The sequence below is a fragment of the Oncorhynchus mykiss genome, chromosome 1 (assembly GCF_013265735.2).
Source record: "Oncorhynchus mykiss isolate Arlee chromosome 1, USDA_OmykA_1.1, whole genome shotgun sequence".
Taxonomy (NCBI): Eukaryota; Metazoa; Chordata; class Actinopteri; order Salmoniformes; family Salmonidae; genus Oncorhynchus; species Oncorhynchus mykiss.
Window position 1 is genome coordinate 46798241 of NC_048565.1, and position 13756 is coordinate 46811996.

At 42.7% G+C, this 13756-nt stretch overlaps 1 protein-coding gene across 2 annotated transcripts; it reads left to right on the forward strand.

Moving 5' to 3' along the window:
• The first annotated feature begins 245 nt into the window (after positions 1 to 245).
• LOC110524021 (RING finger protein 141) lies at positions 246 to 11776 on the forward strand. 2 transcript variants are annotated; one of them, XM_036978781.1, is made up of 6 exons: positions 246 to 442; positions 6640 to 6814; positions 7264 to 7372; positions 7559 to 7737; positions 7869 to 7976; positions 8471 to 8962. In XM_036978781.1, exons 2-6 carry the CDS (start codon positions 6678 to 6680, stop codon positions 8583 to 8585), a joined length of 648 nt encoding a protein of 215 aa, XP_036834676.1. In that variant the 5' UTR covers positions 246 to 442; positions 6640 to 6677; the 3' UTR covers positions 8586 to 8962. The 2 variants fall into 2 exon arrangements, with proteins under 2 accessions (XP_036834676.1, XP_021458985.1); XM_021603310.2 differs by lacking the exon at positions 8471 to 8962 and adding an exon at positions 11614 to 11776 and having other exon boundaries at positions 285 to 442.
• The last annotated feature ends 1980 nt before the right edge of the window (positions 11777 to 13756 follow it).

Genomic DNA, 13756 nt, shown 5'->3' on the forward strand with positions numbered 1-13756 from the left:
CAACATAATGCGAGAATAGCCTACCTGAATTAGCGTTTACTTCCAAAACACAACATTGCTTAAAATGTTTCCTTTTCCATGTTATCACCCCTTGATCATAATTTCCAGTTCTGTCTTTCCTTATTTAAGAACATTGATACATATTTGAATTGATCAATTCATTGAGTTAGCATTAGGCTTAGTTTGATAGCCAGCAGTGATCTGCGTTAAAATCGTTCTTGCTATCCTGAATCTTTGGGACGACCCTACCCCATTGAAGTTTACAGTTAAAATGGTTAGGTTAGGACATTGCGACGTTTGCTGGTCACTACTTTCTCTCGTCATCATTCTGCGACATCTCTACTAGCGCTATAAAAACCACAACATAAACTCCCAAACAAATTAAACGTTGCTGATTGCATGTGGATCGTAAAAAATCGATGTTGACACGTAGCAATACCAGGTAAGCTGAACCTATATCACCAAATGTAGATCGATGATCTTATGTGGGCTTGGGCTTTGAAAAAAAGTGCGTGTTTTCCTCTGTTGGCTAACGTTAGCATCTGAACCTAAGAAATACACTGACGTTCGTTAGCTAGTTAGTCATAAGTTTATGTAGCTATGTGCCAGATGCAGTAAAATGCCAAATAGAAATTGCAACAACTATAGGCAAGCCTTTCATGTGACTAACTAACAGTTAGTGTTTCATGTCAAGGCAAGCTAACTTAGATGGCTAGCTTGCTGAGTTGATTACATAACATTTCTGATACCACTCGTATCGTATTCGTAACGTTGGTTAGCGTTAAAATTGTTGATGCGATTCTTCTGGGAACTTCGACATTGGCGTAAGCTAACGTTTGATGGATAATCATATCAATGCCGTGATAGGGAACAGTCCTGACTAGCCACACAATGAACTTAAGTACCTTAACGACCCTGGGTTTATAACCGCGGATATTGACTCTACCGGGTAGCTTTTTCGGCACAGTCGATAGTCCAACGACCTTATTATGTACGTTTTGAAGGGCAATTGGCTCTGGAAACAAATAAACAGCCAAATACGCAATCTAAACGTGAATTGATTCTCAATTGGCGGTACGATTCTAGAAACATAAATCCCTTGACTTTCATTTCACAAATGCAAAATACACACGTTACTGTACACTTTTGCAGCCGACAGTATTTTTCAATGACCACGTTTACATGCACACCAATATCCCGTTATTATTCTGGATACTCTTTTGTCATAACTTGTTGCCCCAGAATACTAAATATAGTAGTGCTCACCATAATAATGTCTTACATCTATAGAATGAATGCATTAGTAATCTAGTTAACACCTGTAAAGTTGTCTGTTTCGTTTTAGGGACTGGGAGAAAACGGAATACAGAAAGATTGGTCCTGTGCAAAATGTTAATCATCAGTTTGAAAGGTTTTAAGGAAATGAAAAGAGAACGAAACACGTTTCTGATAAGACTTCAGTGTGTCTAGGGTGCATATTTTATGTTGTTGAAATACTGTCTGGTTCCATAAGTGTAAAAGATAACACATTATACAGGCATTCACATTTTCTCAAGAGATGCTGAAATAATAAATAACTTATCCTGTGTCCATATTTAAATTACTATTCAATTTAACCCATATGATCTTAAATTAGGAATATTCTGTTTATTCATGAATACTGGGATACTAATGAGCGGGATATGAAAGGTGCATGAAACTAGATTATACCGAATAAGACCTTAAGTGGAATATGAGCTACTAGCTGGAATACTGTGCACAATGTAAACGTTGTCAGTGACAACACGTTTGTGGTGTACACAGGTGTTCGGAGATGCATATATAGCTAATTAGCACAGATAGTCCACTCTCCACTCACATACATTTTTGCATTTACAACAACTCGCTTTGCTTAAGAAAATATCATTTTCCTTACGGCAGCAAGTTCAGGATGACTGAATTAAGTGACATTTAAACTTTCGGTTGTATCAATGTAAATAGTTGGTTAGAAAATACATTCCACATGAGAGGAGCACTGAGAAGGAGCACCAGTATTGGCAAGCATGGAGAGGCCTGAGAGCCCAATTTACAAGTCTGGCTAAGGAAGAAGTTGGATTTTGGAGAAATGTCATCAGTGCATGCTCCTCAAGCAATACAGTCAGGTTCGGCTCCAGGATGACATGCCGGAGGGGGCTTTTTAAATCCATCGGGGGCGGGCACAACTTGAATTGCTTAAGAACCTAAATAAATCCACATGAGGACTGGTGGCCCAAGAGCACTTATTAAAACGGCACATGCCGTAACATCGATTCAGTTCCATGGACAGAAGGCTACCGCGTGATGACCTCACACTCAACGTCAACAAAACAAAGGAGATGATCGTGGACTTTAGGAAACGGCAGAGGGAGCACCCCCATCCATATCGACGGGACAGTAGTGGAGAAGGTGGAAAAATAAGGTCCTCGGCGTACACATCGGCAACTGCTTGTCCCACAACCGTAAGGCTCTCCAGAGGGTAGTGAGGTCTGCACAACGCATCACCGGGGGCAAACTACCTGCCCTCCAGGACAACTACACCACTCGGTGTCACAGGAAGGCCAAAAAGATCATCAAGGACAACAACCCCCCCCGAGCCACTGCCTGTTCATCCCGCTATCATCCAGAAGGCAAGGTCAGTACAGGTACATCAAAGCTGGGACCGAGAGACTGAAAAAACTGCTTCTATCTCAAGGCCATCAGACTATTAAACAGCTACCACTAACATTGAGTGGCTGCTGGCTACATACTGACTCAAATCCGTAGCCACTTTAATAATAAAAAATTGGATGTAATAAATGTGTCACTAGTCATGTTAAACAATGCCACTTTATATAATGTTTACATACCCTACATTACTCATCTCATATGTATATACTGTACTCTATACCATCTACTGCATCTTGCCTATGCCGTTCAGCCATCGCTCATCCATATGATAAATTTATATGTACATATTCTTATTCATTCCTTTACACTTGTGTGTAAAAGGTAGTTGTTGTGAAATTGTTAGATTACTTGTTAGATATTACTGCATGGTCGGAACTAGAAGCACAAGCATTTTGCTACACTCGCATTACATCTGCTAACCATGTGTATGTGACCAATAACATTTGATTTTATTTGAAAGGGTGCACTACCAATTTCAGCCCCACTGAAGTGGACAGCCAGGACAATCTGAGAACTGCGTCAGGGCTCACCTCAGAGCACAACCAGTAGGCTACATTGGTCATTGTCCATATACCCATAAAATAACGCAAAGCTGTATATCGATCAATAGCAATTAGACCCACAAAAGCAAGCTATAACATTAAGAATCACCGATAAACATAACATTAATTGGGGTAAAAAAAGGACTGAAGTAACACTACATGATTTTTTTTTTAAATCTGCCAAAGAAACCAATTTAAGGAATAATTCTGGCACAGTGGCCAGGGCCATAAAGGTTGTAACTTACCATTTAGAAGAGTTGCAGCCTCCTCGATAATGTGTTGAACCTCAAAGTTTCTTATTCCATTCCCCTTCGTTTACTTGTCAGGCCAATGCCAGCTGAACAAGCTGGGCTTTTCGTTGATGTAATATGCTGCGTCTGTGTTTCCTCAATATGTTCTTTAGGGTGGAGAAGGAATCTTTGCACATTGCTGTCGATGCCCCAAATGTTAATCCATGTTTCAGTGCCAACCGCACAGTCGGCATTGCTGACAAAGGCCCCGCCGTGTCTTTGAATAACACCGAGTGTGGTCCATTTGTTTGCTGGCTGTGTCTGCAATTTTTGCTTTGCAAGAATGTGCGCGCCACAATAAACTCTTGTCATTTGCTTGGAGCTGGTGTTCTCATGCCTCGCAAGCTTTTCGAATTCGGCATCACCTCAAAGTTTTTCAACGCACCCATAGGTACTGCGGACAAGTTTGATACCCGGGTGCAGATCAGCATCTTCAGACTGCAGTAACTTGTTGGGTGGGTCGAGAAGCGCCAGGATTTTGAGTTTTATAAATGTAAAGCTTGGATCTGCCAGTGCTTTCAATAAGCCTGTGACCTCAAGTGTCACATCTGTGCCAATTTGCGTTTAGTAGATTCGATGTCAGAGTTTCATAGTGACTGACACCGTGGCGAGGTGGCCAGTTCCCCTCTGATCAATACGTTTGTTTAGTTTTTTTCTCAGTTTTTCCCCCAGTGTACTGTGCAGCCACTGTGGCTTTCCTGAATAAATTGCTCAGGCAGCTACACACATTGAAACTTCCTATATCGCCTCAGACGGCATAGCGTGCGCCACAACCAAATGCAGACCTTGAAACAGGTGCTACAAATGACTGCTTTCTCCCACTGAAAATGCGACTCGGGGAAAGTGTCAAGACAAACCTGTGCTGGTTCCTCATCACTGAGGTCGTCAGGTGCTAGTGACTGGGGTAACGGCGGTGCAGGTGCTTGTTGTGATGTTACCCTCGTGCTGCTGGCGCTAGGCCCTGGCTCTTCTCGATCTTGTTGGTCAGCAGGCAGTGGTGGGAGATGGGTGGATATTAAATTTTGCTGATAGGCTCGTCAACCTCAGTGGCCCGGCTAGCAAGTTGCTTGGTGAGCTCGGCATCTGTCTCTACATGATGGTCCTCAATTGTTTTTGCTCTTGGCAGTGCCCAGTCATTTTCGGATATCCATGCTGATCAAAGCTTGCCCAACTAGCTATAATTATTCAGTGCACCACGACCAAAACTTAGTGAAGTTCACTTTTGCAGACAGCTACAGCTAGCAATTTTTTATTTTTTTGTGAGTAAAAAAAAAAAAATGTAACTTTGACCCCGCCCTGGGATCCAAATTTCATCTGGTGGGGGTGTGCTTTTCTATGCTGTTGAGCCGTCCCTGAATATAACGGATGAAGGCATGGTAAGAGCGTGTTGAATGGATAGACGCGGTTATGGACATTGAGGGAAAAGAGCCGAGTGCAGAGGGAATATGTGTGTTGAGGAAGAATGGCGCCAAGTACAAACCGCACTCTGCTGTCAGCGCAAAATGTAACCTGACGAGAGTGAGGATGAATTATCTGCGGTTGCCTCTCCTTGTTCATGCAAAGGATGAATCTGCCCAATGTGAGAGAGAGGTTAAGCTTGCCAGGGTCAGAGGAGCTCAGAAGGCGTTGTATGCTGAGGATCTGTCAAGGTGTGTAGTAGACCTAGGCCAACGCAGCCAATCCGTCTATTTTCCGTAAACAAGCGCTGTAACCCTAGACAGGTGTGTATGAATTCAACCTTTTTTAGTTGTATTTATTATTTCTCACTGATATGAAAGATAAGGTCCTTATGCTTCCAAACCTGTAACGCAAGCGCTGTTAATGTTCAGACTGAGCGTCGGTCCAATTACTCTTATGTGTAATGTAATGGAACTGAGAGTGACGATGAAGGGCTAAATCCTAGCTAGCCAGGTATATTTGGCTATTTTGTGAAACACTACCTGCCTCAATTTATTTGGGTCCAACCCATTACAAATGTTCACAAATGGGCCTCCCGAGTGGCGCTGCGTCGCAGTAGTGCGACGTCACTACAGCCTGGGGTTCGATCCGAGGCTGTGTCATTACCAGCTGTGACCGGGAGTCCCATAGGTGCGGCGCGCAATTGGCCCAGAGTCGTCCGGGTTAGGGGAGGGTTTGGCCAGGGGGGCTTTACTTGGCTCATCGCGCTCTAGTGGCTCCTTGTGGTGTGTCGGGCGCCTGCAGGCTGACTTCGGGCGTGTTTCCTCCGACACATTGGTGCAGCTGGGTGCAGCTGGCTTCCAGGTTAAGGAAGCGGGTGTTAAGAAGCGTTTTGGAGGACGCGTGAATTGACCTTCACCTCTCCTGAGCCTGTGGGGAGTTGCCGGGATGAGGCAAGATCGTAATCACGAAAGGGGGGGGGGGGATTATTTGTTATCTAAATAATACCCTTTTGCTGGTAGAAGTCTGAAAACACTCAGAGTAGGCTACAAAGCTGGGATAACAGTCCTTCACTGAGTTCCCTCTTAAGCAGCGCTTCCCAAACTAGGGGATGTGACCCCATGTGGGGTTGCTTGATTTGAAAATGGAGTTGTGAGAGAAACTAGGTGTGGTTGTAATAAACAGTGGTTTCTGTTTTCTTCCTAAAAATGTGGCGCTATCTTTTGAACAGTTTAAGTTACAAAAGATTATGACCCCATCACAGAAAGATAAGACTTTCTGTTTCCCTCTACAATGCCCACAAGCCTCATTAGAACAGACTGGACATGACCAGGCACTAAATCAGACTAGGGGGAATAACATAATCAATGGTGATCTTTTATACACAGAAGATCATACAAAATGATTACCTGATGAATTTAACAATTTCTGTCACGTCAAACCATACTTTCTTCAGATTGACAGTACTTTTGCTAGTATTTCAGACTGATTTGTAATAGACTGTCACAGCCCTTATTATTATTATTATTATTATTATTATTATTTTTAATTAAAAAGTAAACATTGGCGGTTGATTACATCACATTTTTTTTTTTAACAGGGTGGGGTCATTAACTTTTTTTTAATATCAAAATGGGGTCGTAGGCCAAAACAGTTTGGGAATCGTTGCTCTAAAGACCTTAGGTAAATTACTTGGTGACTTTGCTTTTGTTTCCCTCGGTCAGGCCACCCTGCATAGTGCTGTTCTTTGAGCGCGGTTGGGATGGGCCAGCAGATCTCAGGCCAGGCGGTGATGACCCGTCTACCTGAGAAGCTGGTGAAGCATGCTGGGCTGGTACGCGATAGCGGCTATCTCAACTACGAGGAGTTCCTGGCCAGGGTGGCAGAGCTCAATGACGTGTAAGGCCGGCCATGTCGTGACTGTCAATGTAGTCCTTGTTTGCTCTGTGCTTTGTACTTAGTCATTAAACAAATAGATGATGATGATGATAATAATATCCAACTCTACAAAGAGAATAACAATATTTCCCAGTTCATTTACAGATGGGGAACTAATTCCCCCAAGTAACATTCAGCTCCTCCGCTGGCACTTCTTGAACATTATCCACTTATAACGCTACTTATTAACTGACATAATTCAGGTTATGAACCTTAATCAAGAGCTTAGAGCACTCTCTCCTTGTTAGGATTGAACCTAGTCCTTCCCCAATCAGTAGGCCTTGCTGGTATGAATGTGGCTTTCACAGGCAGTGAGTGATAGAAACTGAGGAGGGTTAGGGGACAGTGTTAAGTTGTCATTGGATCATTTGTTGAGTAACAATGTTTCTCCATGACTGTCAACTGGACAGGACGGCTAAGCTAGCAGCTGGACAGCAAAAACACCTGATCTTTGAAGTCCAGACTGGCTCGGACACCTCTGCTCTGTGGAAAGTGGCTGTGAGGATAGTTTGTACCAAGGTGAGACCAAGGCTGATCATTGTGAATCAGTTTCCACTCTCACTATTTAAAAAAAAAAGTTTATGGGAAATGTGTTTTTCAACCAGTAATGTGTGTGTTACTGTGTGTTGTCAGCACATTTGTGTTCATGGCATGTGTGTTTTTGAGACTGAAACATGTTTGTGTTGTTGCACTGTGCTCTGGCAGATCAACAAAGAGAATGGGATGGTGGAGGCGTCTCGCATCATGAACTTGTATCAGTTCATCCAGCTGTACCATGACATCACCAGTCAGGCAGTGGAGGTGCTGTCAGCAGAGGGCGCCAGCCTCCCGTCTGGAACCCTCTCGTCAGGGGACTCCTGCCAGGCCAGCATGTGGATGGGCAGGTTAGTAGTTCAGTGTGCGTCTGTGGGAAGTCTTGCATTGTCATCCTTCCAAGTCTTGTTCCTTAATGTGAGGAAGTCTGGAACTGGAGGCAAGTCTGTGACTGGCTGCCATTGTGTGTATTCCCCTACAGGGTGAAGCAGTTAACTGATGAGGAGGAGTGCTGCATCTGCATGGATGGTAAATCTGACCTCATTCTGCCCTGTGCTCACAGCTTCTGTCAAAAGTGCATTGACAAGTGGTAAGAGACACCGACACTTTCCACAGTGGTCCCACTGATAATCTGTTATCACAAGGTCTGTTGTCATTGAGCATGTTCGATTATAACGCCTATGTTTCTCTGCAATTTGATCAGATAGTTAGGACATGTAAACACCTTAATCGGAGTGCCAGCTGTGTCTGCGCATGTGCTTGGTCTTATGTGCGAGTGAAGTGAGCTTGTAAAACCTAATTGTGAATATTATAAATAGTTTTCATATACAAACCTTCTGTCTGAACTTGGGTACCATGGCAGTCAATTTGATGCTACATCCTATGCATAAGATTTTGAGTTTAAGGAGCAAAACAAAAGGTTAATTGTTTCTAGTGTACATTTCTTATAAACCTCTTCCTCTTGATACTTTGTGGATAAGATATCTTCCAGTATAAATGTTTTAGCTGGGCTCGTGTGCAGTCTAATATTCAACACTCTTCTCTGAATCCTGATCACCAACATCCATTGTAATTTTTACACAGGGCCTATGTGACTCCTCGTCAGCTGTTTCATATGAACCTTTTGAATGACGCTTCCTGTATATTGTTCCCTCTTAATGAACCTGGTAGCTTTTCTACTTTATTTTTGCTGGTCTGAACAGTGGAACGGAACGAGAAATTCTGCTTCTGCTCAGAATGAAACGATTGGAAAGTAATTTCTGTTCCAACCCCGTCTGTGAACCAATGCCTTCTTGCCGCTGAAACACTTTGATGTGTCGCTTTAGTTTCTTTCTGTCATTTTTTTCATGTATGTTTATTTAATTTGATCCCTTAGGTCCTCGGATTGGGATAGGGGAGGGTTGTCATTTAATTTTGGTATTATTTCTCAATAAAAAAAACTATCACTAAAAAAGCTTCCATTATACTGAAACTGTATCTAAATCCAAACTGGTTTTCCAGTAGGCTACTAAGAGAAGCACATCAAATATTTAAAATGGGTCTCTTTGCTCTTAACTCTCCTTCTTAAATGAAGTGGTACAGAGTTGGCTACAATTCCATCCTCCAGAAGAGATGGCATATATAGATGTATATATGTATGTGTATATATATATAGATAGATAGATAGATAGATAGATGGATAAACCAATTTTCTTGGCGAGAATGTATCATGACATTTGTAAACAACGATGGTAAAATTGTCACGCAAGCAATTAATCAAGGTGAATGGTTTTATGAACTGATATACAAAACTTAGATTTAAGCTGTTATATCAAATATCTCACTACAAAAGAATGCTCAGTATATGGGGCATTGAAAAGTCAGACCGGTGCAGGCTGCCACAAGGAAACCGACTCAATAGAGCATCTCTTTTGGTTCTCTCCATCTGTGGCTTGATTTTGGAGCATTTTCGGTAGAAATGTTGCAGATGGGGAGGTTCAACTCCCTAGTGAGACACCATGGTAGATTGGCGGTATGTATTGCCAGAGGAAATGGTACAATAATGATTTACCGGGAGAGATGGGTTGATCTGTGGCTGTTTGAAGGTTGGAATAGATACATACACACTTGCACATTTTTATAAAGGTTTGAGATCCTTCAATCAGGGGTGAGTGTGGGGCTGTGATTGTATGTTTTGTGTTTAGTTATGTACAGTGCCTTGCGAAAGTATTCGGCCCCCTTGAACTTTGCGACCTTTTTCCACATTTCAGGCTTCAAACATAAAGATATAAAACTGTATTTTTTTGTGAAGAATCAACAACAAGTGGGACACAATCATGAAGTGGAACGACATTTATTGGATATTTCAAACTTTTTTAACAAATCAAAAACTGAAAAATTGGGCGTGCAAAATTATTCAGCCCCCTTAAGTTCATACTTTGTAGCGCCACCTTTTGCTGCGATTACAGCTGTAAGTCACTTGGGGTATGTCTCTATCAGTTTTGCACATCGAGACACTGACATTTTTTCCCCATTCCTCCTTGCAAAACAGCTCGAGCTCAGTGAGGTTGGATGGAGAGCATTTGTGAACAGCAGTTTTCAGTTCTTTCCACAGATTCTCGATTGGATTCAGGTCTGGACTTTGACTTGGCCATTCTAACACCTGGATATGTTTATTTTTGAACCATTCCATTGTAGATTTTGAAGACAAATCTCCGTCCCAGTCTCAGGTCTTTTGCAGACTTCATCAGGTTTTCTTCCAGAATGGTCCTGTATTTGGCTCCATCCATCTCCCCATCAATTTTAACCATCTTCCCTGTCCCTGCTGAAGAAAAGCAGGCCCAAACCATGATGCTGCCACCACCATGTTTGACAGTGGGGAGGTGTGTTCAGGGTGATGAGCTGGGTTGCTTTTACGCCAAACATAACGTTTTGCATTGTTGCCAAAAAGTTCAATTTTGGTTTCATCTGACCAGAGCACCTTCTTCCACATGTTTGGTGTGTCTCCCAGGTGGCTTGTGGCAAACTTTAAACGACACTTTTTATGGATATCTTTAAGAAATGGCTTTCTTCTTGCCACTCTTCCATAAAGGCCAGATTTGTGCAATATACGACTGATTGTTGTCCTATGGACAGAGTCTCCCACCTCAGCTGTAGATCTCTGCAGTTCATCCAGAGTGATCATGGGCCTCTTGGCTGCATCTCTGATCAGTCTTCTCCTTGTATGAGCTGAAAGTTTAGGGGGACGGCCAGGTCTTGGTAGATTTGCAGTGGTCTGATACTCCTTCCATTTCAATATTATCGCTTGCACAGTGCTCCTTGGGATGTTTAAAGCTTGGGAAATCTTTTTGTATCCAAATCCGGCTTTAAACTTCTTCACAACAGTATCTCGGACCTGCCTGGTGTGTTCCTTGTTCTTCATGATGCTCTCTGCGCTTTTAACGGACCTCTGAGACTATCACAGTGCAGGTGCATTTATACGGAGACTTGATTACACACAGGTGGATTGTATTTATCATTAGTCATTTAGGTCAACATTGGATCATTCAGAGATCCTCACTGAACTTCTGGAGAGAGTTTGCTGCACTGAAAGTAAAGGGGCTGAATAATTTTGCACGCCCAATTTTTCCGTTTTTTATTTGTTAAAAAAGTTTGAAATATCCAATAAAAGTCGTTCCACTTCATGATTGTGTACCACTTGTTGTTGATTCTTCACAAAAAAATACAGTTTTATATCTTTATGTTTGAAGCCTGAAATGTGGAAAAGGGTCGCAAAGTTCAAGGGGGCCGAATACTTTCGCAAGGCACTGTATGTTTTTTGGTTTCACGCTGTGGGTGGTGTGTGCGCTGGTCTGGTGGTTATGGGTACGCTCACTTCCATGCCCGCCTGGGCAATCGGGTGGGGCTTGGTTCTTCCCACCCTTGGAAAATCCCTTTGGGCCAGGGGCAATCGGGTGGTGGTTAAGCGCATCCACTGCCCAGAGGACCCACTGATAGGAGCGGCCCTTTGTATTGTCTTTGTATTTTATTGTTTTAATAAAATGCTAGACTTGATAGCACATTTTATTTTGATAGGTTATTTTTGGGATTCACTAAAGTCCCTTCAGGTAGCCTAATTTAGGCCTGATGTCCATTTTAAAACAGGATTATTAGGGAAATTGTTCTTTCAAAGCATACAGAGGTTTTAATCAAACTACATTAATCAGTGTCCATGTAAATGTACCCAATTATTTGGTTTGTTTTCATAGGAGTGGGCAGAGCAGGAATTGTCCGATATGCCGCTTGCAAGTGACCGCTGCCAATGAGTCGTGGGTGATGCCTGATGCCCCTACAGAGGACGACGTAGCTGGCTATATCCTCAACCTGGCTGACGAGGCAGGCCATCCGCACATACCTTAAGCTACTCAACACTAAGACACTTTGATTAACCACTGACATCAAGAATAGTTCGGGGAAGGGTCTGGAGTTTTTCGGCAGGTTTTGGGGGTATGTAGAGAAGGTGGGTTGCTTTATAGGAATTTGCCGGATGTGATTATTTCTTTTTGCTCTTTCTTTTCCATATTTCAAGATTACTTTTACATGATTGCTCTTAAACTTGTGTGTGTGTGTATATACAGTGCCTTCAAAAGGTATTCAGCCCCCTTGACTTTTCCCACATTTGTTACGTTACAGCCTTATTCTAAAATTGATTTTATATATATATCCTCACCGATCTGCACACAAAACTCTAATGAAAACAGGTTTAGAAATTTGAGGTGCCTATAATTTAACTGAAATTTCACATTTACATAAGTATAAGACTCGAAATTGAGCTCAGGTGCATCTTGTTTCCATTGATCATCCTTAATGTTTCTACAACTTGATTGGAGTCCAACCTGTGATAGATTCAATTGATTGGACATGATTTGGAAAGGCACACATCTGTCTATGCATGTCAGAGCAAAAACCAAGCCATGAGGTTGAAGGAATTGTCTGTAGAGCTCCGAGACAGGATTGTGTTGAGGCACAGATCTGGGGAAGGGTACCAAGACATTTATGCAGTATTGAAGGTCCCCAACAACACATTGGCCCCCATCATTCTTAAAGGGAAGAAGTTTTGAACCAGAAACTCCTAGAGCTGGCCAAACTGAGCAATCGGGGGAGAATGGCCTTGGTCAGGGAGGTGACCAAGAACTTGGGTCACTGACAGTGCTCTAGAGTTCCTCTGTGGAGATGGGAGAACCTTCCAGAAGAACAATCATCTCTGCAGCACTCCACCAATCAGGCCTTTATGGTAGAGTGGCCAGACGAAGCCACTACTCAGTCACATGACAGCCCACTTGGTGTTTGTCAAATGACACCTGAAAGACTCCAGACCATGAAAAGCAAGATTCTCTGGTCTGATGAAACCAAGATTGAACTCTTCGGCCTGAATGCCAATCGTCACGGCTGGAGGAAAGCTGGCACCATCCTTATTCTGGTGGCAGCATCATGCTGTGGGGATGTTTTTCAGCGGCAGGGACTGGGAAACTAGACCGGATCGAGGGGAAAGACGAATGGAGCAAAATGTAAAGATCCATATGAAAACCTGCTCAGGACCTCAGACTGGAGAGAAGGTTCACCTTCCAACAGGACAATGACACTAAACGTACAGCAAGACAATGCCGGAGTCCCAATGTCCTTAAGTGGCCCAGCCAGAGCCCGGACTTGAACCCAGTTGGACATCTCTGGCGAGAGCTGGAAATGGCTGTGCAGCAATGCTCCCCATCCAACCTGAAAGAGCTTGAGAGAATCTGCAGAGAAGAATGGGAGACTCTCCCCAAATACAGGTGTGCCTAGCTTGTAGCTTCATACCCAATAAGACTCAGGGATGTAATTGCTGCCAAAGGTGCTTCAACAAAGTACTGAGTAAAGGATCTGACAACTTATTTAATGTGACATTTCATTATTTTTAGGAATTAGCAAAAATGTCAACTGTTTTTGCTTTGTCGTTTATGGGTTATGATTTGGAAAGGCACACGGGACAATTTAATCAGTTTTAGAATAAAGCTGTAACCTAACAAAATGTGAAATGTCTGAGTACTTTCTGAAGGCACTGTATATACAGTACCAGTCAAGTTTGGACACACATACTCATTCAAGGGTTTTCCTTTGTTTTTACTATTTTTTTACATTCAACTATGACAACACATGGATTCATGTAGTAACCAAAAAATAAATCAAAATAGATTCTTCAAAGTAGCCACCCTTTGCCTTGATGAAAGCTTTGCACACTCTTGGTGTTCTCTCAACCAGCTTCACCTGGAATGCTTTTCCAACAGTCTTGGAGTTCCCACATATGCTGAGCACTTGTTGGCCGCTTTTCCTTCACTCTGCGGTCCAACTCATCCCAAACCATCTCAATTGGGTGGA